The sequence below is a fragment of the Netta rufina genome, assembly GCF_964035555.1.
Source record: "Netta rufina genome assembly, chromosome: 4".
Lineage (NCBI taxonomy): Eukaryota > Metazoa > Chordata > Aves > Anseriformes > Anatidae > Netta > Netta rufina.
The window spans coordinates 4,886,178-4,914,007 of NC_140127.1; the positions used below are offsets into that span (position 1 = coordinate 4,886,178).

Here is a 27,830-nt window from a genome sequence, read left to right on the forward strand (position 1 = left end):
TGAAGATAAGTCTGACTTAAAGATTCAAATATATGGAGTGTTTGTACAGTAGATGTGAAATGAGTATATCTAAGCATTAAATCACCAGTAAGTGTTATCCATCTGCTAAGTATATTAATGTACTGCATCATGTATGCTGTACTTTAATGTGCTTATATTAAATTTAAAGTGGCAGGAGGCAATCTATTTGGATATTTGAAAATGAAATGCTTTTCCTTTTTTTTTTTTTTTTTTTCTTCCAAAACAGTTAAATGTTCTGTTTTTCTGGTGGTCCTGTGCCATCTTGGCAGGTAAGACGAGCAGCTCTTTGGGAAATCCTGTACTGCGTAACATGTAAGGCAGCTGAGCAGCAAGGCAAGTCACAGAAGTGCTGGATTCCACTTCCACCTCACGTTTTACCTACATAGGTTGACACAGGTGGAAGAAAAACTCCAAAAAAATAGGGCACTCCAAAAATTAGGGCACAAGAGGCACAGAGGGTGAACTGGGCAGGAACAAGAGGAATGGAAGATGTGTCTGACTGAAGCTACAGTTCATGTCAACGTGCAGTGAATAATGTAAAGGCGCAGCTTGGAAGCAGGAACATTTGGAACAGAGATTTCGGGTCTGTTCTGGAGCGTGCATGACGGCTGGTGACTGCTGGAGCCCGTATCCTCATCTGTGTCACCTCAGCTCAAATGCTGAGTCCCAGATTCTGCTTTCTACTTGTCCTTACCCTGTACCTCCTGCTGTTCTTGACCATTTATACAAAACATTTTATAAGCAGAACATGACCTGTCATTTCGGCAGAGGGAGGCTTACTTTTGGCCTAATTCTAATGGCAAGTTTATGTTGTATCTGGTAAAGAAATCCAGTCGCGGATCACGGGTTGGTCAGCCAGAACGTGACCTGCTGTAGACATAGAAATATGGGAAGAACTCCAGACACTCATCCTGTCTGGTGGAAAATCCTTATCTGCAGGCACCGTGCACGTCTTCAAACGCAGAGCCGTGCCCTGCAAACAGCAGCACCTTGCGTCAGCACCTCCATCCCAGCCGTGCTTGGGATCTGCTGGAAGGCAGTGCATGGAGATGGGGATCTTCAAACGGGAGTGCTCCTCTGTGTTGGGGAGCGGGGCTGCCTCGGCTCTGCCCGCACCAGCACCTCAGGAGGCTGCAATTAAAATCCCTTCCCGTCTTCTGCTGCTCTTCCAGGCAGGCCGCTGTGGCTCTGTGGGCTCTGCTGCTCTGCGTGTGGGTGCTCTCGGCCCGCTTGGTGCATCTGTGGCACTGCTCCACCTCAGCTGCCAGGCACAAACCCGGCCTTCTGAGCATTTCAAGAGTTTTGGAACCTGGATTTAGGTGGCATATTGGCTTAACCGTGACCAGGAGCATCCAAGTGGTACAGTTCCTGCCTACCAGTAGTTAGAGGTGAACTGTTTTTACTGTTTTACTCCTGGAGTAGGGGTTTGACTCCAGATATCCAGTTATTCTCAGTGATTCAAAACCACTAAATCTTCATTGATAAAAAGCATAAAAAAAAAATACTATTGTTTTTTAAAGGGGGGAAAAAAGGGATATCATCTCTTTCATTGCCCGGTTAGCATTCTCAAGAGCGCTACAGAAGTCTGTTTTCAATCTCAGCCACGATCCCAAATAGATGCCTTTGGCACCATCATGGCTGCGAAATAAGAAGCAGGCTCACTGGCACCGAAGGCGCGCATGTCCCGGATTCCCTCTGCCTCCGGCTTGCGAGGAGGCAGCAAAAGCAGCGAGGCTGAGCCTTGCCATCCTCATTTTATTTTTTATTTATTTTTTATTTTATTTATTTATTTATTTGTCTCTCCCCTCCCGTTTATCGCCTTCAGGCGGTGTAAGCGCACTGCACAGCTGCTGCTCGTCCACTGGATGGTACCAAGCCCCCGAGCACCGCCGGGCACCGCGGCTGAGCTCCGCGCGGGGCTGATGCGGGTGGCCCCGGGGGCTAGCGGGCTGCTCGCCTTGGAAGCCCGGCGGAGGCCACCCTCGGCCAGCGCTGGCTTGCCACCGCGGGGGCGCGCCACCTCGGGGGCGCGCCGCGCATACATTATGCAAAACGCCCCCCCCGCCCAGGTGAATAAATTATGCTAACGAAGAAGGGGAGGGGAAAAGAGGGGAGGGGGCTTCCCCGCCCCGGGGAGCCCGCAGGCAGGTGGGGAGCGGGGGGGGAGCAACAAGTCCGGCGGCCCTGGGAGGGAGAGAGAGAGGGAAGAAGGAGGGGGAGAGGGAGGAAGAGGAGCAGCGGGGGGGGGCTTCCCTCCCGCCCCAAACCCCTCTGACAAGTGGCCCGGCGGCCGCAGAGCGCTCCCAGCACCGGGCGGGCGGCAGCCGCGGGGGCTCGACCCGCTCCGGAGCCTGCGACCCCCGCCGCTGCTCGGGGGGCTGCGGGGGGAGCCCCCTCCGAGTGCGACAACCAGCTGTCCGCCCGTTTTTTGTGGTTTTCTTTTTATCTTTTTTTATTTTTTTCGCCTTGATTCTTGCCGTCCCGCCTTCCCGTTATTTCGTTTCCCCGCCGTTTATTACCATCACCATCACCATCGTCGTCGTTCTTATCCTCATTTTCGTGTTCTTGCCGCTGTTTGCAAACTACTCGCCTCCATGGGGGGCGGAGGGAAGGAAATAAAAGCTGCCGCAGCTGAAGGGTGCGAAAGCATGCGGGGGAAGAGCCGGGGAGCCGCAGGACGGGATGGCAGCGAGCGGCCGGGCTGCTCCGGGGAGCGCTGCCCGCGGCCGTGCGGCTCGGGGCTGGCCGCCCTCCTCTCGGCGCTGGCGGCCGCATCCTGCCTCTACCTGGGGGTGCGGACCAGCGACCTCCAGGCCAGGCTGGAGGCCATCGAGGGAGCCCGAGGGGGGTCGTCGGCCGCCGCCGCTCCGCTCCCGCCGCTGCCCGGCTTTTCCCTGGAGCAGCTGAACGCGATGATGCAGGAGAAAGTGGAGCGGCTCCTCGCCCAGGTGTGTGGGACGGGACGGGACGGGTACGAGGCGGGGGATGCTCCGGGAGGGGGTGCTGAGAGCCCCTGTGGGGTCAGGGGAGGCCGGTGGGGCAGCTCCGCGGGTGGCCAGGGGAGTGGGAGAGCGAAAGGGATGGGGTGAGGATGGGGGACAGCAGTGATGGGGGGCTTGGGGAGGTGACCATTGAGGTGTTGGGGGTGATCATTGAGGTTGGGAGAGTTGGGTGGTGACCATTGATGGGAGATCAGGGGGCTCACAGGGTGGCCATCACGCTGGAAAGCCCCGAGGGTTTTTTTCCTGTGAGTCCCTGTGCTTATCCCCTGTGTTTGTAATAAAAACGCAATAAAAAAGTACGGGGGTGCTTGCGAGGGGGTGGTGGAGGTGGGAGAGAGCTGGTGGGTTTCTTTCAGCAGTTGTAGGGGTGGAGGGGTCAGGGATGGAGGCTGGGTCGAGTCCGAGTGAAGGAGCCCCAGCTGGTTGTGCAGCCTGTGAGCGAGTTGTAAGTCGCGGTTTGCAGGCACGCGGGTCTGCAAGGCTTGGCCAAGCCCGCTGTGTCCCCTCACACTGCTTCTCTCGCCCACAGAAGTCCTACGAGCACTTGGCAAAAATACGAGTCGCGAGAGAAGTGCCTCCAGAATGCAGCTGCCCACCAGGTAACAGGCACAGCCTGCAAACCTCTCCCCTCGCAGGCTCGTAATCCTGGGGGTTTGCATCCCGCGTGTTTCAGATACACTTAAGTCAGGTCAAGGGGATGTTGCTTAAGTCAGCACCTACGCATTGGGTGGGAAAGGTGTGAAGCCCAGAACTGTATTGCATTTCCATTGTGGCACTGGGTAGGATAAACGTGAGTTAAAAATCTAGCGCCAGGTTGGAAGATGCCGAGCAATAACTTATGAAGAAGTTAACAATCCACCGTAGCAAGAAGAAATACACCCGATCTTAAATGGGGTAGTACTGAATCAAGGCATTGAGTGCTCGGTTTAGGAAGTCAAACAAAAATCCCCAGTGAAAATTTATAACAAGGATTAAAATAAGCAGAGAATGCATCGCAAGTCAGCAGCGAGTACATACAAGAGCTTTTTCAGTGGTGCCTTGTTTTCCTGGAGCAGCAGATTAAAGCAGTTCCCCTCAGAAGGGATGGCAGGTTTCACACCGAGGATTCAGATCTGCATTTGTTTATGCCACCGGTGATGTTGCTTGACTTTGGAAATGGGGATTTCCAATATCGGGATCAGTTGTTTGTGTACACACAGTGATGTTGTCTGTGTTTTTGGTGGTGCTTTTTGACAGTCTGACCGTCAACATTGTGCTAGATTTATAAACGTCTGATGACACGTACCCAAGTTCAAACAGCATCTTAAAAGCAAAGAAAATGATGGTAATGTTTCACGGGGTGGTGTGGGAATTCCAGCATCCTCTGTGTGATGAAGCACGATGCACACACAGTGTGTTTTATGTACCCTCACGTCCCATATGGAGAAAAGAGCACGTTACCTTTACAGGTAGAGTAGCGACAATCAGCAAGAGCTGAGCTGCTGGTAATGTTTGCCAGTAGAGCTATGCACTTAAATAAGGCTCTCTTTTGATTAGGGGTGTAAACCCTGCCAAGCTTGTTGGTCTGAAGGAGCTACTGAACTTCACTGTGCAGTATTTTATGTACAATGTGCAGTATCACAGTGTTATGCTGATATTACAACTGAGAACAGAATTTCTTACTGGCTGCTATAGGAGTTACTGTGGCTAGTATGAAAAGAATAATGTACATGACAGACTACTGTAAAGGAACGTATAGATTTGCTCAGCTCTTGGCTAGTTTTGATAAGAAACTTTGGTTTACTGCTGTACTATATATATGTATATTTACCTCCTTTAAGACTGAAGTGAGTGTAGGGTGCTGATTTTATTTTTCTGTTGCTTAACTGCAATAATTACAGGGTTGAAGCTTGTGCATTAAAAATGGGGATTGCTCATCGCGTTGTATGCAGAGATGTACTCTGTGAGGCCAAAATGCTGCTGAATCTGATTCCAAGCAGTCTCGCTTTGTTCTCCTTGTTTAGATCCGTTTGTTATGTTTTCACTTACTGTTTTCAGACTAAAGGTCAGTACCTACTGTTTCACAGTTGTGTTATACGGTGCTTTACTTCCCCACTACCACTAGAGCTCCACATTATACCAATTTTTACCTGTCCTTTATTATTAAGAAGTATGTCTTATCAAATAGATGTTCATCAGCAGAATATCTTCCACGTGCATTGTAGAAATACTCAGGTAGAAGTCAGAATAAAGTGAGCTGGGAAATATCTTCAAGGAAGTAAGATTCATAAGATAAGAAAACTTCTATGAACAGTTTTCTTTTATTTATTTATTTTTTCCACAGAGGAGACTGGCTGTTATGGGGATTAGAGATGTGATACAGAGCTTTTCACCCCTGGGTAGCTATTTCAGTTTGGAAGCAAGTTTTATAGTGACTGGAAGGTATCGCCATGCGATAGCCTCATTTTGGACAGCTTAAAATGCGTTGATGCTCTCGTGCTTGTTGCCAGTGGACAGGTGTCTACATCAAAATGGCATCATCCTGGGAGCCGTGTCTGAGAGAAGAAGAGCAGAGCGGCCCCATCACCAGGGTACTGGGCTTTCCTGATGGCAGGTATTAGGCAGAGCAGGAGAGGACAGAGCAAATAAATTGTTGTTCCTTCATTTGGTTCAGTTTGTTGGGCTTGCTTTTAGGCTGGACACGATGTGCTTTTATTTTTATCCCTAATGCTGCTGTTACAAATCTGGATGGCTATGTTCAGAAAGGCATTTGGTTTAATAGGAAAAGAATCATGGAAACTCTCTTTTTTTTTTTTTTCTGTTGTCTGCTATTTGCAATGCCAAAGAGTAAATTACCTCTCTGCTTCACCACATAGCTCCATTTTTGGTGCTTTATTCTGCTCAGATAGTGTATTTCTTGTCCGGGTTTACATAATAATACAATATATGTCTGTTAGAGATGGCTTTGGAAAGCCTTCATGGTCCACAGGGAATTCTTGAATGATCCCTATGCTGTAAGAAAAAGGCTGCTGCCACATGGCTACCAAAGAAGTTTCCATCATTCTGTTCTCTAAAGAGAAAAAAAAAAGACTATTTAAAAATAAGTTCCTTTGCTCTCTACAAAAAGAAGAGAGGGAAGTTTGGGTTGTAGGTGGAAGGGTGAGAATGTGGTCTCTGATTTAGGGTTTAAATTATGCAACTGATGTAGATCTCAGTAGCTTGAGACGCTCAGCCCCTCATGGCTCTCCATGGTAGGAACTGCATGTTCAAAGGAAACTGGGTTTGAGTGGCTTGGATGCTGAAGGCAGCCAGATTCACAGCTGCTTATAACTTGCAAAGCTATCCGCATGTAGCTCCCTGTAACTCCACAGTAGTCTTCAACATTGTCTAGACTGCAGAGGAGTTACATTTCTCAGATTTTAAAAACTTGGTTTTCACTAAGTGAGTTTTCTAATTATTGTTTGTTTTCTTTTACAAGCCACACAATGTAAGGAAATGTTGAGTTTTGATTTTAATTCTGTAGGACTAAAACCAGATACCAAAGATTTTGTAAATATTTTTAAATGACAATAGCAGGCATTCTTTCTCTTAAAGCAGAGTAATAAAGTTTGAAATGTAAATGCATGCTGACATTCCTCTTAAATTACCTCAGCTCTAACAAGAGTGCTGCAGTCACTGCTGGCAGCTAGTCCTCCGCACATAGGACTAGGGGTGAACTGAGTGGCTAAAAAAACTTTAAGCTTAAACCTGGGAAACAAAGGAAAATGAATATATTATTAATTATTTTAATTTAATGTTTCCCAACCACAACTGATGAACAGAAAAGTAGGTGTGTAGGTAACTATTTCATATGTTTGAATCTTTAAATGGCTCCAGTGGCACAACCAGCTGTTACAAGGCACGGTGCTGGATACTTACTGCCAAGTGCCAGGATTTGTACTGTTGTGGAAGGAGTAACGCTTGCAGATGACACAGGGCTACTCCTGATGCAGTGGAGTTACGGGAAATTAACTCTTAGTAGATTTAGACTCCTTTCTTCCAAACAGTACTCAAGTGCACGCACAGTTTCTGTTGAAGCCTATGGGTCCGAAGCACATGCTCGCGTGTCTTGGTGGATTGAGCCTTTCTGTGCCATACAGGTCAGGTCCTTTGAACTTGTGCTCGTGTGCCACAATGTCTCACTGCATAAGCAGCCTTCAGTGAGCTCACGTGTGTGGTATGGTGAGGTTGGCAGGTGTAGGAGTGAAGTCTGTTGGTGCAGAAGGCTCAGGCTTGGTAAGTGGTAAAGCGAGCAGTTAATTGTGTGGTTCAGTAAGTAAGTTTCTGTTGATTTCACTGAAATTGAGCTTTAGGACTGGGTGACCATTGCTTAAGAAAAAACATGATTTGGCCTATAACATTTTGAGAAAGCCTGTGAAAGAATGAAAGGAAGACTTTTATCCATAAATATTACATTAATGTTTTCAGAAGTGTTAAACTAATTTCTCTTTTCCTTTCCTGTCGTCTCTCTCTCTCTTTTTTTTTTTTTTTTATTTTAAGAGGATTATTTTTTTTGTTGCTTCTGAGGAAAAAATGTTACAATAAAGTCCCCCCCCGCCCCACTTTGCTTTTTTTTTTTTTTTTTTTTTTTTAAAAAGCAAGCTATTATATAAATAGGAGTGCCTATATGCCATACATCTCTTTAATTGTGCATTGGTTGCATAACATGATAGATAGTCTTTAACTGCTGTGACACGCTATGTACTCAGTATAGCTCGCACATGAAGAAAAAACTGCAGTCATTTTATTTCTTCCACAGAGCACAAGCTGAACTTCACTGAGGGGTACTTGGCAAAGATGACTACTTTTCTTTTTTAACTTGTAATTTATTTTTGTTTTTCTTCTTTGCTACAGACAATGTTTACATTCCTTTGCTCTTTCTCTGGTATTTTCCCCCATCAAGAAATCTGTGTTTATTTTCCCATTGTGTTCAAATACCTGTTGCTCCAAACCTTTTCCAGACATGGACACTGTCATTGTTCTTTCCTAGCCAGCTGTTTTGTGCTGTTATGGCAATCATGTCATTCTGATTCTCCATCTCAGTCTTAAAAAGCCTTGTGTTTTGGCATTTGATGTACCTTCTCCTTCACTGTGCAATTTGCTTTGATTTGGTTATAAAGCTTGTTTCAGTCTAGTTGGGTGTATATAGACTTGATTTATATCAGATCATCATCAGATGAAACACCATAAGCCCAGTTTTTTCATACCAGTTGGAATACCAGTTGGTCTTCCTTTGGTTACAATAAATCTAGTAGGAAAACTGTGTTCTACAGTGATAGTTCTCCAAGATGATGTGTATGCTGTATGTATTTTGGTAGCAGCATGGATGGCAAAAATGAATTCATTTTCTTAGCATCCGAATTTGCTTTTGTCCTTCTAAGCACCGTCTAAGATTTGTTCTGACATGTGGTGGAGATAGATGAACAGACTATACAATTTAGGCGCTCTTTGTTATTTCCCTGTGTTCCAGAAAGACTGTTTCCTGGAGCATTTTGATTAGTGAGGCTGAGAGAATGGAGGAGAAATCAATTTGGGGGATTAAAAGAATCCAGAAATTATTATCAGCAGGGTATTACTTTTGTTTGTTACAATTACAGGGAAGTATTTTTTAAGACCAAAGAGGTAAAGAAAAGGGGAGTTGACTTAAATGTTTACTGGCAGAGAGACCCAAAAGAAAATACGGATAGATATAGAAAGTATCCAAAGTGTTTTCCCCTGTTACTTAAAATTCCTGTGTGCGCTACCCATACCTAGCTGCCAGCACTAATTTTTGCCATGTCTGTATCATCTATTTGCTGAATGCAGTGCTCAGCTTTAATTTTGTAATTCTTCTGACAGGGCTTTGAGCTCTTCTTTCATACCTTCGCTGGTTTGATATTTTTCATTTCAATTCCTAGATAAAGATGTTTACTGATGTACAGCAGCATGCAACCTTCCGGGTAGTCTGTCTTGTTTGGATGACTGATTAGAGATACTGTTTTTTCCCTTTCAGAACAGATAAAATATATTTTATTGGCCAAGATATGACCTTTTAATTCTGTTGCCTGTGGGTGAGGAGGTAGGGTGTGCAGCATGATGAATGAAACGTGATGTGGCTCAAAGCAGAACTGATCAACAGCAAACTGCACCAGATTTCTCTTCTGTAACGTTACTGATGTCAATGGCATTTAGCAAAAGTTGATTTGATCACAGAAGTGTTATTAACAAAACATTTTTGTCTTGAGTTAATATTGATTGAGCTAGCAGACATTGTCAAGTGAGGTGTATTTAAAGGAAAAAAAAACGATTATTTGTCTGCATTAATTATTCTTTAATGCTTGTATTTGACTTTTGCAAGCCTTTTGCTTATAATTTCATTCCACATGGCAGCTGTCCATCTTGAAGAACTGCTCAAGAGTCAAAGCAGTTCAACTACAGTGGATCTTGCAGTTTGAGAAGTGACTGTTAAAAACACTTTAGGAGCATTAGTGTTTTTTTTGGTGTGCGTGTGTTTTCTTAAATTGTCAGTGCTTGTATCTATAAACTAAGAGTCTTTAGAGCTTGGATAACTGAGTTCAATTCAACAGTACTTATGTTGTTTCTTCACACTCACCTTCAGCCCTTTCTGTTAAGGTTAGCAGGCTGTTTAGAATGTGTTGTTACAAAGATGGATCACTGCACCTGCATTACAGTGCTCATCTTCCTTCTCAATACTTCCTGAATTTACTGGCTGCAGCCTACCTGTCTTTTTTTTTTCTTAGCACTGTAAAAATCAGCTAGCTATCAAGCTGACAGAATCTGTCTTTACAGGGCCTTTTAGGCTACCAGAATCATAATTAACCTATTCAATGGTACCAACCCTGTGAAACCATCGATCTCATTTTAACACATGCAGAACTTGACTCACGTTGTCTCTTCAGGAAGGTTACTGTACACAGAACAGTTTTCCCTTTCATTGTTTCACTTGATTACACTGCCAGATTTCCTAAAATTCAGCCACAGAAAGGAAATCTGTCTGCTTACTGAATTATTAAGAAGATGTAAGAGGGTGTAGAGTAATACAGTTTGGAAGAAGCACTTATCCCCCTGTATGACTGAAGTGGAGGCTTGCAGTTGGATAATACACACAATAGTGAACACAGTGCTGCAGGCTTGCTTTTTCAAGGCTTGTGGTCTGTCATGCTTTTACGGCTTAGACTTACAGTAGAGCAAAGCCTGAGAGCAGTGCCAGCTTAAGTTCGTGTGCTCATCTCTTCATGAGATTAAGTAGAAAGAAGCTGTTTGTGAGAGCTCAATAAAAATAGAATGTCAGAACAAATTTTCAAAACTGAGTGCCAAACATGCACGTGCAAGGTTGCTGTTTATTTTTATGTAAATAGCAGCTATTTTTCCTCTCTGTAGACTGGAAAATCTTTAGAAATACTGGTTTGGATATTATATTTTATTCATGCTTCTGTACTCTATAGCATGGAAGTACCGAAATGTCATTCTGTACTCTACAAATGTATGTAGGCAGTCATTATCAGGTATTTCCTTCCACATGGTTCACAACTGCTGTTTCCAGTCAGTCGTGGCTGGATCCAAGTTGTTGGATCTGCCTCAGTTTCATGATTAAATGCAGCAGCCTCATGTAAATGTTCTCATCAGTTTAAAAATGTGCTGCTCAGTAAATTAGTAAATGTGTGGTACAAGAAGTTGCTGGTGCATAGATGTGCCTGAGCTGAAAAAACATACTGGTAAAATATCTCCATAGGTTGCCTAGTTATAGTGCTCATGACTCAAGTTAGGAAGTGCTTTCTTAGTGGGCAGGCTACAGTTTTCTTATTTGTGAAGTAAATCACTTGTCTTATCCTTTGTGTTCATGAAAAAACCTGATCCTTGTGTGCTCCTTAAAACAGCCTTTTATGTATCTTAGAAGACAGTCTTGTCTGTGATGCTTGCTATAAAAGTGATCCTTCCTGCTCCTCCCCTGCCCTTATGTCTTTCCTTACATATTAAAAGCCATTTTCATTTACATGCGCAGCCAAAGGTTTATAGGAACAGACATTTACTTGCAGCTGTAAATATTGTATGCATGTTTGGCAGGAGTTGTTTCTTGTGCTTTGAAAGCTTTGAAACAAATGATGATGCGTCATAAGCTTTTTGAAGAAATACGAAATTATTATACACCCTTGTAAATCCTTTTCTTAGAGTTAGGTTCTTATGATTATCAAAGAAATGATGGTAGTCTTCTGTAGGGCAAAGAAACAACAAATGGAATGAACATGTAATAATAGAGATGATAGAACTATAGTTCTTGCTTTTACTTCTAGAATGCTCTGAAAAATAATACAATGATTTCAGAGACTTCTGCAAAAATATGCTCAACAAAAAAGCAATGTTTGAGCAACAATAATTTTTCCTTCCCTGTCTTAAAAACTGAGCAGGAAGTTGTCAAGGATGAATAAGGTTTAGTTTTCTTTGAAGTGTGTACATGAGGAATAGATGAAGGTCTATTAAAATCATTGCATTTAGTTTTAAATAGTCTGTTAGCTATTTATTATCTTAGTTATCTTAGTTTTGTATGTTTGTGAAACTTATCTTGCAATTATTGTGTGTTGGGCAAGTGCCTTAGAAAAATTCTCTAATGACTTGTTAAGTATCTAGGATTTTATTTATTTATTTTTAGAAATACATTTAAGGAATTTTGTTTCATATGTTTACCTTTGCTAATATGTCTTGTTTGGGCTCACAATGGAGAGTGGGTCACATGTTCTCGGAGAATCTGAAAAGGAGGCCATAAAGGGAATAACGATGGACTCGATTCCATCTAAATAGCTTCCCCTACCCTTTCCTGGTTCTTTACAAGTCCAGCTGGAGGAGTGCAGAGGAGAGGAAGAAGGGGTTCAAACAATATTTCTCTCTGATCTTTGATCCTCAGTGAAGCATGCCGTACTGCATAATGCAGCAGTCTGACATTTTGGTACTTCCAAATGCTGTACGTTGGACACGAGGTAGGCTGCCCCCCGAGTCACGGTGACATAGCACAGAATATAGCTCACTTAATGTAACTGGAGGAAGAATGGAACATCTTGACCTTGCAGGGAAAACCTACGTGAAACCAGGTGGCTGATCCACTGGTTTCCGCTGACCGAAATAGCTGGCTCGTGCCATTTCCTCGTACTACCTCAGTCCACTGGTATCTGGAAGGTGTTTCCTATGAGCATCAGAGGTTTGTGGGAGGAAAGTATTTTATTTTCTGTTCCTAGTTCCACAACAAACAGTATCAGTAAGCTTATGAGCTTGCCTCTTTCTACTCTTCTGAAGAGTTTTAGTATTCGTTGGAGCAAGCGGCTGTATAGTAAGAGCTGTAAATATCACGGGAGGAAGACTGTTAAAAAAAAAAAAAAGTGTCAAGGCCTTTTCTGCTCTGACACTTGCTACTTACCCTGTCTTAACATAAATCCATTTACTTTAAAAATACTCAATGGGAAGATAATGACCCTAGAAGCACAGAGGAAAAAGTATCATACAACATATATGTTAACAGTTTAGATTATAAATGGGATTCCTTCCATTTGTATAAGCACATTTGTAGTCTGTTGTCTTTAAGATTATGGTGGAAAACTGCTATTTAGAAAGATCTCTCTTCTAAAACAGTGGGGAGTGGGTTGGAGGGAAGAGTTTTGAAACCAGAAAAAATGTGCTGAAAATCAGAGACCAAAATCTTTACATCAGAGGTGTGGCAGAGATTGCAGTGGTTTTATATATGCATATCTAAAGGCGGAATGGCACCCTGTAATTTGAAGGACACCAAGCTCTTACCTCTAGAAAGATATTTCTGTGATTTAAGATCATGTACTGTCTGCAAACAAGAACATAGTTGTCTTCAGACTACCTAGCTTGTGCTGGTAGTACTAGTTGTGTTGCTAGGTTTCTTGTATACCAGACATAAGTTGCTTATATACCAGATGATGGTAGGATTTTAATGGAGGGCTGCAGTGCTAAAAGTCAAAGCTTATGCGTCTTAAGTTGAGGAGGTATTTCCTTTAGCTGGCAGCTCTAATAATCTCTTTTAAGAATATGAGATCCAGTTGCTTGAAGGCACCTCTCTTCCTCCTCCCCACCCCATGCCCATTCCTTCTGAGTAAGCTCTTGTTCTGATGTCCTTGGTGTTATTAAAGCAAAGCCTTGATACCTGAGCATAGGGATATGGCCACCGAGGATTAAAAGGATAAACTCCACAGGTCTGTGGATTAATATTCTCATCTAGAATTCATGTCTAGATAATGCTGAATGGCATCACTATAAAAATATTTTAATGTGTTGACTGTCTCTGTGCTGTCAACTCTTCTGCTGCTGTTTATCAAATGTTCGTTTACTGTGTGCATCTCTACTGCTGTACTGCTGGGTGCTGCCAGCTGAAAGGATGACAAATGCTGGGAACTGTTGCTTCAGCTTGACATTGAGGTGATTAATATAATGTTGATTTCGTGCCCTTCAGCTCCGAGACACGATAGCTGTCTCAAACTTTAGTAAAAATACTTTGAATCCTAATTTGATCCTTATACCAAGAGATGTACTCTGTGCAGAGGTACTCAAACATATACCAACACGTGGTTTCTGGTAAGGTGGTCCTTTTGGCAATGCTGAGCTTGAGCCCTGTGCTTGTCTTTGCTCTCTGTCCTGGTGGGGTCCTTGGCAATCATTTGCATACATTAACGTGGAGCTGGGGATCGGCTTTGTGGCACCCGTAGATGAAAGCACCAGTAGTACAGCAATGGATCAAGGTATTTGCTGTAGCTATATACATGTGTTTATGGAGAAGTCATAGTTAAGCAAGGAACATCTTGTGTACGTTTTCCAGATAGTATGTGCACAGAATACTGATGAATCAGAGAGGCTGAAAGACAAAGTGGCGTGGCATCAGTTTAAAATGAACTAGTGCTTAGACAGCCATTGTCAATACTTACTTAGAGTTGGCATCTTTGTCATGATGACAGCCATGTTTGTAGAAGGCTGGCAATGTTTTTGCATGTGAAGATGGAGTGTTTTTCCAACGCAGCAAGCATGTAAGTGCACTGTGTTTCTTTAGTGTATGGAGACTAATCTTAGCAAAGAGAGATTAGTAGTGAAGTCTGACAGTTGTGGATTTATTTCACTGTAGGACAGCTTTGCATAATTCCTTAGTTTAAATTCCAGGCTGAGCCATATCTTGATGTGCAGGAGGAAGACTTTCTTTTGGCACCTTCAGTTAAGAGGCAGTGCATAATCTGTTATCGTGGCCTGCTAAAAAACAGCACCAACTTTGAAAAGTGAACCACCAGCAATGAGTGAAAAATATAAGATGGCTGAAATCCTCACCTTTTTTTCCTTGGAACAGTTTTGCTGCTACAAGGTGGTCTGTTCTTGTATTCTGAACAATCCCAGTCCATTCTAGGATAGTACGAAATTAGTGTTCACTATGTATATTATAATAACTGGAACACTCTGGAAAAAATTGAATGCGCCATGCAGCAGACAACTAAGCAACAGCCCTGTGTTGTGACTATTCTTTTATAGGGCTGTAAAGGCAGGGTAGAATGTGTTCATACTTGAGTTCTTCTGCGTGCAAGATAGCATTGATGCAAATGTTGTGTACATTAATCAAAGCATCCTGAAGACTTGCATGTACATAGTATTCATTATTACAAATAAAGTTACTGCCTTGAGGAGCAGAAGTTTTGTTCTCAAAAATGCATTTCTCTCTTCTTGATCTTGGTAATGACCATGCTCCTTTTTGATTACTGAGACAGAACATAATCAATAGAATCTGATGTTCATTTTCTGAGGATACTTGCATGAGATCCTGTGTAGCGCGCTCTGGTGGTTTCACGCTGATGGCCATCTGAACTCCACCTTGATGCAAACTCCACTCCAACTTGATGCAAATGCATCAATTTGAAATGATGCAACCTTCTGGGAGGTTTTTTTTTTTTTTTTTTTTTTTTTTTTTTTTTTTTTTAATGACTTTAGTTAGTTTGTTTTTAAAAACAACCTAAACCAGAAGAACCTTCATGTTTGAAGAGGTGGCCAATGCCAGCTCAGATAACTTGCTCAGGGATGGAAGCAGCTTCTTGTGCTACCAGAGTTTCTAATGCCCAAATGTGACTATTTTCACATACCACCAGTTAAAAAATATAGTCTTTACCTGTAGTTCTGACTGAATAGTCATACCCAATATATGCAGATGCATTAATTCATACGAACAGTCCCACAGATTTCAACTGAAATCAGTAGCTACTTTGGAGTCAGATCTGAGCACGCCCACCCACCACTTTAGATCCTTGTGCATACTTGTTTATATGTGCAGCCATTATCATTGACTTCAGCTTTGATTTATAGTTCTTTCCCATCGTATAAATGCTATTTTTATTCATTTACCATTTATTCTTTCCATTCTTTGAGTAAGAACATTATTTATGTTTGTACTTATAAGAATACTAAATTAGTTTCGTGATGTTGTGAGAGTTCTGGTCCCTTTGGGGACAGCCTGTACAATATTAAAAAAAAATAATAAAAAAAGGTATTTTTGTGTGAGAATTACATAGTCTCACATTTCAGTTCATAGTTCACAGACCCTATGAGTATTGTACTGGAGACTGCTGATTATAAGTGATTAGATCCAATTACCAGAAATTGAACAGAAGTGTTCAAAATAACAGTTTTGAGGTATAGAAATAGACCAGTATGCATAGATGGACCTTCTTCATTTTCTTCACCAATGTGACTGAATCTTGCATATTGCATGTGTTTTTTACGTAAATAGACTTCTCATGCTTACACAAGAGGCGTTCCTTCTGTTTAGCTCAGACTCCTGTTTTAATGTTGGTAGCTAGCTCTCTCATTCCCTGCTTTCCTGATGCTATGCTTGAAAAGTCACTATTTGCTGAACCCAAATGTTCCCTTCATTATTTAACAAGCTGTGCTTCACAAATTTCTTTGCCTGCAGTGGTATAAAAATGTTTCACGTGTAGGTCCCTGTTTGGGCTGTCAAAATCTGGAGTAAGTGTGTTAGCGGAAGGGAGAACACCTCACTCTGTTGTTAAGACACATCCATTCCGGGAAGATAATCCACTTGTCTGTGACTGAGATGTGAGGAGGAAAGACCACTTGTCTCTATGGTGCAGCCTTTTTTCAATGAGGAGTCTTATAGGATAGCCTAATGAAGAATTAATGATTGACACAATCTTCAGAGGAAAAATAGTAAAACAGGCTGAACATTTTTCTGAAGCTTTTTCCCCACATCTGGGGAAGGCTAGGTCAGGGTGGGTTTGGGGATTTTGGTATTCTACTGGTAGGCTCTGATTGCTTGCTCAGTCTGAGCAGTGGCTGACAGGAGGGTACATTGAAGTGTAAACTACTGAAAGGGCGTCTCAAAGCTTAGCAAACATGATGATGATGTCAAGAGAAAAAGGTGATGTGCCTGTGGGATGTCTTCTACTGAAGTGCAATTTGTAGACATTGTGTACTCATCCGAGATGTCCAGATTTCATGTCTTAAGGGGCAGGTTGGCTGACGAATTGAACAATAGCACAAGGTGGGATAAGTGCCCCTGATATTTCTGAGCTGTTTTGTAGGTAGTGAGTATAGGCAAGTGCTCATTGCAAACTCTGGGTTTGTCCCATAAAATGGTGAGCAGGGAGAAGGCATAGCCTGAATGCTGCCCTCTCAACACTGTGTTATCTTGCTGTGGTGGTCTGACAAGGAAGGTGTTTATACAAAGTTCAAGGCTAGTATGAACTAGCACTGAGTTATTCCCTAAGCAAGAAAGTGACCATAACTCTTTCCGATTCTGTGACACTCTGTTATGGTCTGATAGTAACACTACACAAGTAGAAGTGCAAAAATAATATGCATGCTCTCTTCCCCTGTGCTCTAGCAGTGTTCCTCAAAGCTCTTAGGAGATATCAGACTGCATTTTAGCTCTATTGAAACACACTGAAACATCATTTGCAAGTGTCAAAGCCAGTATTCTGTGGTAGAAGTTGATGTTGAATTCCTTAATGCACAGGAATGGACTTTATTCCAGAAAATATTACCATACTTCCTTTCTTGACCATGGTGCTGTCAGCCCTTTATCTCTGACTTTCTTCTTTGGGTAGAACAAGAAGGATAGCATCTAAGGTCTGAACTCTGATCCCTTCTGTGGGCTGGTATTTTGCTAGCACTGAGCCAAAGTTATGGTCTCAGATTTCTTTTCTTTTTTTTTTTTTTTTTTCCCTAGGGCACGTTGATTAAATGTTTGGCTTGGTACCTAGTGATCAGCCTTGGAAAATGTATTCCCCATCATGTGTTTTTTTTTTTTTTTGTCTTGTAAAGAATAGAACTTTACAGGAAAAGAATGGTGGGACGCAATATTATGTTGCTGTAAATAATACTTTGAGTTGAACTGCAGTCATTTAACTTAATTACTAATAATAGCACTTGGACAGGGATTACTGCAGCCAAAATTATTCCGACTGGGAAAATTCATGCTGGTTCTAAAGAACAGTTGTTTCCAAATGAAGACAGATACCTCCTCAAATCATCTTTCAGATGCCTAGGCATACTCTTTGACTGCATTCAGTGTTCCTTAAACTGTGTTGCTGGACATGGCAGAGTTACTCACATCTCTGTATTGTATTGTGTGGAGACAAACATCTCTTTGTTTGGCCATCTTTGGTCAGTATACACCTCAGTATAAACCCTATGAAGCTGCTGAGTAAAAGTGGCTGGAGAAGGACTTCTTGTGATGGACAGCCACCATTTCATAATGTGGGAGAAAGCTAGTGATCTATGAGGAGAGGTTCTTAGGGGGATGTCTTTTCATGGTGAGTGGACAGGTGCCTTTCTTTGCTTGAGATCATGCAGAATACGTGAGTGCTAGTGCTTGCATCTGCATTGCTTGGCTGCCTCGTGAGGGGAACGGGCACTTCATGTAGGCACAGCAGGGGGACGTTTATTTGTTGCTACTGTTCTTTCAGCTGCTTTGGGGAGAGAATAAGACTGCCCTTTTGTGAACTGAAATAGGTTTCGTAGTAAAACAACAGCTTCATAAAGGATGTCATTGTATACATACATAACTTCTATACAATTGGCTCCTGCTTTATTTCTGAAATGCAATGTCTAGAACCATTAATTCCAGATCCCTGTTGTTTGTGTTTTGGTAAAATACAATTAGACTTTGTAATTATGCTGTCAAACAATTGAATTGAATAAAAAGACATTTTTTATAGAGTAAATTAATTGTGTGCTCTCTGATTAACAAAAAACGTTCATAAACTAATTTTCCTAAACATACTGCAAATGATACAGATATTAATTTCATATAGCTACTATTGATCACCAGCAGGCAGCTCATGTTTATTTGTATTCATTAAACATGCTGCATTTTACCAGTCAATCCATTTTCTTTTTCAGTTGTGTACAAAAAATGATCTTATGACATTGACCTTTTTTAGTCTAAAAATGCCTCTTGGTTCAACTGTGGGGAAAAAGGATTGATTTCTTATTCTGCTGTCACTGAAGAAGTGTTATAATGGGACAAATTGTAAGGATGAATAAAACATTTTATCCCTATATGACATACATAGAGCTAGTATTCTTCCCCACCCTCCGACAGTGCAATGTTTTTTTTTATTGTTGTCAGTGATTATATCTTTTAGAGATAATATGTTGAGATCAGTTTTATTTGTCCATTCACTGTATATATTAGGAGTATGAGTAAATAAAAATCTTGCTGATTTATTTGGTTGCTAACAGATGAATAAATTTAATGGAAGCAACAGCTCAAAAATATTGCCCCAAAAGATGAACTATAGGAACAGTGTTGTTAGTAGTGTTGTTATTTTTTTTTTTTCCAAACTGTAGTGACATTTAGTGTATTTTCCTGTTCATTTCTGTAATTACTGTTTGAACACTTGGAATTTGAGTTAGGATACATAGCTGTGTATTACAGATGAGCATAATTTAAAAAAAAAAAAAAAAAAAAGAAGAAAACAAACACTGAGATGGGAAATCTTACACAAATGGAGGACTGGTAAGAATTGTCTGCCCTTAGAAGTTTCAGTATTGTTATAGAAACTTGGAACTTGAAAGATCTTGGAGCCTTATTTGCAAAGAAATGTGATGGAAAAATGCATAAAACTTCTCTGCAGATGTATGTATCTCTTTGATTTTTTTTTCTGATGTGTATCTTTTTTGAAAAATAAACAAAAAGCCTCACTTTGAGTGTTTGTCATTAAAAGATCCAGTCTGAAAAAAAGATTCAGGCAAGAGGAAAAAAGTTTTACTTGAAAAAGTGTCTATCAGTGCTACATGGCATTTCTAGATGTGTGGCCTTATAAGCTGTCCAGGGGGTGGCAAATAGAATGCTTAGTGTTTTCTTCTAGTCTTCATGGAAGTCATCATCCATTATATCCAAAGCGTGTCCCCCTAAGGTGGAAAGAAAATTGTCTCCTTGCAGCTGAGGTCGTGATTGTTTTTTCTATTTTATTTCCACTAATATAGATTCAAAAGTGATTTTTCACTGAAGGCTTATTATGTATTGCTTGATTTGGTAGAAATATTTCCACTTTGTTTGAAAAATAACTAGATAAATTTTCAGTACCTCATATAGCCATTTGTGGGGTTCGTGTGGTACCCCACAGTTACTGAAAAATGCTAGCCTTTATTCTTGGTGTCACTTGTTTTCTTTTCTTGTTGAATAGACATGAACTAGATATGCGAGAAGCATCTAGCTGATGAATTCAGCCTTAAGCTTTTACATTTTTAATGGTAGTCGATGGAGTGTTTCTCATGCTGAAATACTTTTTCCAAGGATTATGTTTACTTATTTCCATGGTGTACAAGGTCTGAGCTAGATTTCCAGTGTGTTCCACTTACTCTAAAACACTTGTACTAGTACATTAAGCTCAAAATAGCTCAGTGTGTTCTTCCTGATGGACCAGTGGTAAAACTCTACCATTGTGATAGAATTCAAACTCCACCACTATCCAACACTTCTTATACTGACCTTGATTTTGAATTAGAAACTGTTTACTTAAGGCTAACATATGTGAAAACAATGGAAAAGTGTCTTCTGTGTCTTCCATGCGTGTGTTTTGTTTGTGGATGTGAGAGCAGAAGACAGCACTGAAGCTAATGCAAATAAGTGAAAAACAAAACTGTATTCAGTGCAAGGTCCCCTTCTCCTTGCCTCCCACAAGAAATCATTGTCAGTAATAAAGCCTCTGAGGTGTAGTCCTTACAATGAATAAGGAGGCAGAACATGCCTCCTTGAGCACTTGAGTTGTTTATCTAATTTCTAGGGAGATTGTTCTTTGCGTGTAGAGGTAGCTGTCAAGGTGTAAGAAAACATAGGCACGAGAAAGAATGGGTTAGTGGGGTGTGACACTTTGAAGAAACTTTCTTTTTGCCTGTGAAAATAACGATTGAACCATCTTTTCCAGAAAGAAGGTGAAAGTTCCCCAAATGAATGTGTTCTGGTATTGGATGGATGTGTTAATAGGATAGGTATTTGGTTTTAGGTCCTTAGCTGCTTAGTTGTGCATGTAGCTATACAGGTATATTGGCACATTCATGCCCATGCTTTTATGCTTATCGTCCCTTGTTCTGAAAAATGGGCTTTAAGAACTTACATTCGCACTTAAATGGGTTGTCACAAACTTCTAGGTTTCCTCTGCCTTCTATTAGACTTGCAGCATTTTTGGGGTCTTTTTCATGTAAAAATGCAGCCTGGACCATTTGTCATTTCTGATGTCTATCAAAGTTGCTTTTTTTCCTTTTTTCCCCTTAAGTAAATGATAATTTGGTAGGTCAGGCTTGCATGAATCTCCATTGGCCCTGTGAGCTTCTTAATTTCTTCCGAACACCTAAGCTTTTAACATTATATTGGATTAGTGCACTTTGTGTTGACATCTATTAAGTTTTCATAAACTGAAAACTGTGTGATAATAATTTCTTTATAGTAGTATTTTAGATATTTGCAGTTACTTAGTTAAAGAATTTGCTTTAGTATAAAATGTGTTCCCTTCAAGCCAATAGTGCTCTTAAGAATACATTTTCCTCACAAGTTGCTTGTTTTCATGAATTCTTGTCTGCCTATAGTATAGTGTCAAAAATGAAATAGTATACACTGTTCTTATTTCAAACTGTTTTTATGCCTCCCTTATATACCATATAGTAGGATAATTTTGGCCACAATTTACATAGTTGAACTCCTCTACGCAATCTTTTTAGTTGTCTAGCACTGCTTTGATTATTGAAGGTAAACTGATGAGAAGAGTTTTAATTACACACTTATGGACTGATGCTAAAAGACTTTATCTTTCATGCTTCCTTTCTCTGCTCCTTTTTATGTCATAGTTTCCACAATAAAAACGTGGGAGAGTCTGCAAGTGGTGGAGGACAGAACTGGAATTCAGACTTGAGAACTGAAAAGTTTACAAGAGTTATGAAGTGGATAAATCTGAACTGCACTCTATTTTTTTTTTTTTTTTTCCAGGAAGGATGGGTACAAAATACTTCGCTTGTAAACAATTTTGTTGTGAAGACATTGAGAAGTAGCTATTCTGAAGATATCTGTAGCTTGTAGTGAGTCACAAACTGAGCATCAGTTAAGTGTCCTGCTTTTATGAGAAATGCCAGACAGCCCATATGAAACATGAAATAGCTCTCGCACTCAGGATTGGTAAGGTATCACTTCCAGAATTTTGCCCAGTTCTGTGAGTCATTTAGGTACAAAAGTGGATCAAATGCAGAGAGTCCAGAGCACAGCTACAAGAACCATCAGAGGAAAGTCTAGTCACAAGGGAGTTTGAGAACTGAAGTGGTTTAGATTACAGCAAATACAACTGAAGGGAGGAGCAGGAATTCAAATATGTGGAAGTCAACTATGAAATGAAAATTTCACAGTCTACTTTATTTCTTATCACGGGACATAATATAAGTAGTGCAATAGACTTTGGTATAACATGTCCATCACAAGATGTTTTCTAAGAACAGACTTATAAATACGTCAGGAGTATATATATTTTTTTCCTTATTGTATGGAAGTAGTCTAGATCTTTGGAAAAATCTTCTGATATTGCTTCTTGGTTGCTCAAGCATTAGATGTCATGGAAGTTAAATACTGACGCATTGCTTGTGGTAGATATCATTGTCTCATCGATTCCTTAGAGGCATTACTTTTCAGACCTCAGGATTTTTTTCTGTCATCTTTACACTTTGAATTCAATTCAAAAGGCAGAGTATTATACCTACACAAAGTATTATACCTATAGGTATATGATATCAGAAATTTATTTACTTTTTTTCCCAAGATCATAATGGAAAACCATAGCTCAGGAAGTCAGGGGCTAAGAAGTACTGGTTGTCTATGAGAGAATGAGAGAGGGGGGAGAGAGGTGCTGAGGAGAAAACAGCTGACAGTGCTCCCTTCTTGAGTCGTCTGTTTCACAAAATGATAGTTCTGAAATATTGCAGCTAGCTGATTTTATTTAATCAAATTTGTCATTTTTAAAGTTGGTGGATAACTTTCTAAACTGCCAAAATAAAAGTTAGAAAATAAGCTCTGCCTCTGATATGATTTCAGGGAGACAAGTGTGGTTTTTGGATGTATATTTATTTTAGTTGTAGAGTAACTACAATTTTTGTATGCTTGCTTGCCAGTGTTTTGGTTTCTTTCTATCTGGCATATTTTTGTTTGTTTGGTAAGAATTTTTACTTTGGTTTCAGTGAAACAAAATGTATCTTTGAAGGTGTTTTAACATGTAAATATGGCTTTATTAAGTTCTTAGCTGGTAAACTGACAAGTAAAAAAAGCGAACATGTCACAGCAGATATGAGTGAGATGTTTCATAGTGCTTTTTTCTTGTGTGCTGTTAACTTAGTAGATTATAGTTGTGTTTGGAGAAACTCTGTGAAACTAGTTTATTATTATTTTTATTGCATGGTGTATACTGAACTTAGTATTGTAGGTATGATAGGTGCATTTTTGTTTCTGAAATACAGAAAACCTTATTAAGAATAAGGATGGAATATACCTCTCTAAATCCTCAGTAACTCTGAAACTGTTAGGAAATCTTTTTTATGGGGAACAATAATAATAATAAAAAGCTCTTTGAACATATGTGTGTAGAACCTACTACTACTATATTCTTTCCCCACAAACCTTCTTCACCTGTTGTCCTCTTCAAAAATGAGTTTACTTTGGTGGAGAGCTTCCTGAAAGATATAACAGAATTGAGACTGTTATTGATCATTCCTTTCCATGACTCTTTTAAGCTTGTAAGGAAGCCTTAAGCTTTTAGTCTCACAGATAACTAGAGATAGGACTAGAGGGAATGGCCTTGAGTTGCACCAGGGCAGGTTCAGGCTGGCAATTAATAGGCATTTCTTCTCAGAAAGAGTGGTCGGGCATTGAAACAGGTTCCTAGGGCGGTGGTGAAGTCACTGTCCTAAAGGGTGTTTAAGGAAAGGTTGGACCTGGTGCTTAAGGACGTAAGAATTAAGAGGATTAGGAGGTGATCTCGGTGGTAGGGAGATGGTTGGACCAAATGATCTTGGAGGTCTTTTCCAACCTTAAGTATTCTTTGATTTTATGATTCTATGAATGGACTTGGCTACCTACTGTCAGAGTGGTGGATGAATGTTTCTTAGGTTCAAAAAATCAAGTGTTTCACATCAATGGGAGCCTCTACATGGCTCAAGTCACACTTCGATCAAGCTAGGTGCTTTCTGTGCCTTTTATGAAAGAAGGTTATAGTCAAAGGCATGGTAGTGTTGGCATCACTTCTGTACATGAGGTAGCAGCAGTGTTTTTATGAACATGACTTTAAAACTTGGCTGAATTCTAAAAACTGACTTGTAAAATTAACACCTTAATTGACTGTCTGCTTGCAGGCACGAAGTATAATTGACTTAAGTGACAGAAAATATGATTCTTCCTAGTTCTGCCAACAGCAGGGTAAGCTGGGTACTATTTCTCCTTAGGCATCATCAGAATGGTTGCATGAGTTATGAGGCTAATCGTTCTCACTCACGCTAACACTCAAGCTCACGTTGCAGAAGTCTCTGCCAGTGAAGTGACTGATATGTTCTGATTTACACAAGCTTTATGGCGATAGTATGCATAAAAATAAGAATGATCGTTTAGTGTTTTTTTTATCCTTAGCAACATCTGTCAGTTTACTGCTATATCTTTTGGCTTGTAGCAGATCTGTAGAAAAACATACATCAGAGACAAGTATATCTATGTGTAAATCAGAAACATAAAACTGAAGATGTCACTATCAGCTGTGAATAGTCAGTAATTTCACTGGAATTGACTTCCAGCCTCCCAAAACTTTCTTTTTGGAATGTGTTCAGGTAGAGATGTCTTTGGTGGTGAGGACTTGCAGCTTACCATCTAAACTTGCATTCTGTTTTTACTTTAAAATTACATTGACATGAAACCATTGTCTTCTGAGGCAGTTGCTGATCGCTGAAACTTGTCATTTATCTGTCAGCCAGCACATAGATTACTATTAATTTTTGAGAAGTTGTACTTGTATTGCTCTTGCAGTCTCTAGGGATCAGGATATACATGTAAACTAAATAATCATAGTTTGGTGTGCATATAAAACAAAGCACTAAGACCGGTGTCCTGACAACATTCATGTGTTTGAGCTGGGCAATATTTTTAGGGATTTCATTGACCATCTCCAATTTGAAACCTAGGTGCCCATTTCTAGATTTTTTTTCTATTTCTATAGTCCTTATCAGAATGGCAGGAAGTTCTTGGTGAAATCTGGGGTTTGGGCTAATGATTATGCCTCTTTTTTTTTTTTTTTTTTTTTAATGCCTGTAAATGAAGGTTTTCAACATGAAAAGAAATAAAGCTTCAGAGGCAGCTTCTGGGACTCCATCCTCAGAGGAGTAAATCCAGGATGGTAGGCGGGTCCTTGCAGGACCCTGCTGTGTGTCTCACGGTTTTGGTTTGCCTTTCAAAAGAGACAACTGTATACATTACACTAATTAATATATTTTAATAAGAGGATCTGTATTCCCAGTAGTTCATCTGAATTAAAGCCCTTCATGAAAACTTGGTACACAGGAAATGCTGTAAATCTTTTTCTTACAAGTAGTGTTGTGTACTTAGAGACTTTGTGTATTTCTCTTTACCTCTGCTTGTTTTAAGAGTATGATTAACATTGCCACAAGAGGCAGACGGCCTCCATTTGGCCTCATTAAGCTTGCTTTTTGGCCTTTGCTCCCCTGTGGTGATGGGAAACTTGTCTGCAATCTTTGGGGGATTTGTTAACATGAAGGGGGAAAAGAAGAAGTTTCTTTGTTATCTAGATTAATTCAAATGGGGGTGATGGCTTTTTCTTTTATGAAAGGGCAAAGGTGCATAAAATTGTGTGAATGTCAGTTAGGGGGCTGTTTCTTGTATCCAGTGCGTTATAACCTATCCTTGGGATTTAAGCAATTTAACTATTTTAAAATTTAACTATTTTAAATATGAATGATATAAAGGCATATCTTAGAATAGCGCTTACTCTTATTTTATATGATCTTAGAAATGAGTCTGGAATAACAAATGCCTTAATTATGTCATAACAGTATTGAAGAGGTAAATTGTAATTAAACTAGTGTGAGGTTTTGTAACTGTCAACATTTTTTTTTTTTTTTAACTTATACAGAGCAGAATGTTGATGATCTTTATGTAAATTTAAAGAATGCTGCAGCTGCTTGATCAGTTAAACATGAAACAGTTTGTACATTATATCTGTGCACTGCCAAGGAAACTTCCACATGTCATCTCTAACACTTTGGGTTAAGAAATCTTGGTTACTTTATATAACATCTTTAACATTTCCAAAGACTTCAATAATTCTACATTGTTAGAAGAACCCTGACAAATGTTACAATAATACCATGTAGATCAGGTTGCCCAAAGTTATATCCAGTCTGTCCTGAAGGACCAATATGGCAGATGGAGTCCTAAGTCATGACTGAATGGACACTCCAAAAGGATGGCCCATAGACTACGGAAATTATATCCATGTGTATATGTCGAAGGACAGGAAGAGCGGTGGTGACTGAGTATATACAGGAAAGCAGATAGAAGCATCGAGCCATTTAGTTTGGACTGAGTATTTTGGACTTGTTCATTTCCAAAATATTGGAATTGGTGGCTAGTCCCTAGTGGGGTTTCCCAGGGCTGCATTTTAGGGCCACTTCTCTTCAACATTGTATAAAGATTTGGATGCAGGACTCAAGCGCTAAGTAGGGTAGTGGGTGATGGTAAATTGGGAGGAGATATCTGCCTCAAGTGTAGAGAGGCTTTGCAGAAAGCTCTCGATGAATTAGAGGCCTGGGCAATTGCCAACAATCTGAAGTTTAAGAAGAACAAGTGCCAGATTCTGCACCTGGGACAGGGCAACCCTGTACAGACCAGAGGATGAGAGGCTGGAGAGTGGCCCCACAGAAAGGGATCTGAGGTTCTGCTTGACAGCAAACTGAACATGACAGCCAGGGGGCCCAGCCATATCCTGGAGTGCTTCAGGTCCAGCATGGCCAGCTGGGCAAGGGGAGGGATTGTCCTGCTCTGCTCTGTGTTGTGCGGCCAAACCTCAAGCCCTGTGTGAGGTTTTGGGTGCCACAGTATCACAAGGATATTAGAGTGTCAAAGGAGGGTCAGGAAGATGGTGAAGGGTCTGGAGCCTTAAAAATTCTGGTTACTGAAGTTGTTACTGGCATGTAACAGGGCCCTGCTGAGATGAGCGAGTCTCAGACATCTCCGTCTTAGTGACATTGCCCAAATTGGAAATGTCAAATGTCACCGTCTGAGCATGATGCATGAACACAAAGCTTTAATTATATTGCTTAAAAATGATTTTACAAATGATCAATTTGCTTGGAATTATGATGAAGCTATATTGTTGTTCAAGACCATGATTAATCATCAGTTGCTTGCTGAATATTCCCACGTCCTTCACGCAACAGATAACATGATTTGTCCTGAAATTATAAAAGACATTTATTATTTGAAGATAGAATGCACTTCAGAGGCTGAGACAGAGATGCACAGGCACTTGATCTCAAGGTAGTATTTCAAGGTGTAAATGTTTAGAACAGCTGCAGAAGAATAGGGATTTTTTGGTGTAAATGTGGCTGAAGTTTGCAGTGGAACTGCATCCAGGCTGTATGTAGTACACTTACTCATTAAACTTTGGGCTGTAGAGCAGAGTGGGTGGAGTAAGAGGATTTGAGAAAATTATAACAAGTTATCACCCCCTGCAGACTTGCGATAGTGTCTGCAATAAATGCAGGATTAAAAGCACTCTTTTTCAGTGCATCTGAAAAGCTTTTTTGTGGGAAATTGAAGCTGCTATAAGATTTCTTGTGAAGATATACTTCAATACATATATTTTTCTCTTTCTGGCTCAGAAGCAGTTTGACAACTTAAATTCTCCAGTTTAAGCCTAAGTCTGTGTTTAAGAAACCCTTTTTGATAAAGAATGTGATTTGATTTCCAAGGTGAGTTTTATGAGAACCTGGGCAAATATGTACATGTATATTCAGCAAAATGTGGTAGTTGCATCTGAGGCGGTTTTTGAAGCTGATATTTGTATCCAAACTCAAGGATAGGACCCTGGTGAATTAACTTTCACATCCCATTGCACCATTCCTCCGAACCTGAAACAAGTTGTCATAACTTTTAACAGTTGACATAGATTTAAAACAAAACAAAAAACTAGGAAGTGCTACTAATACTTCATTACATCTAGTGTGTCGTAACTGCTGATGGTTGAATTGGGTGAA

At 40.5% G+C, this 27,830-nt stretch overlaps 1 protein-coding gene across 1 annotated transcript in view; it reads left to right on the top strand.

Moving 5' to 3' along the window:
- The first annotated feature begins 2,594 nt into the window (after nt 1-2,594).
- COL25A1 (collagen type XXV alpha 1 chain) overlaps nt 2,595-27,830 on the top strand; it is a 297,785-nt gene continuing 272,549 nt past the window's right edge. The window contains exons 1-2 of the mRNA XM_084285919.1: nt 2,595-2,969; nt 3,553-3,622. Of these exons, the coding sequence (XP_084142045.1) occupies nt 2,616-2,969; nt 3,553-3,622 (424 nt within the window). The 5' untranslated portion in view covers nt 2,595-2,615. The remainder of the gene's footprint in view (nt 2,970-3,552; nt 3,623-27,830) is intronic.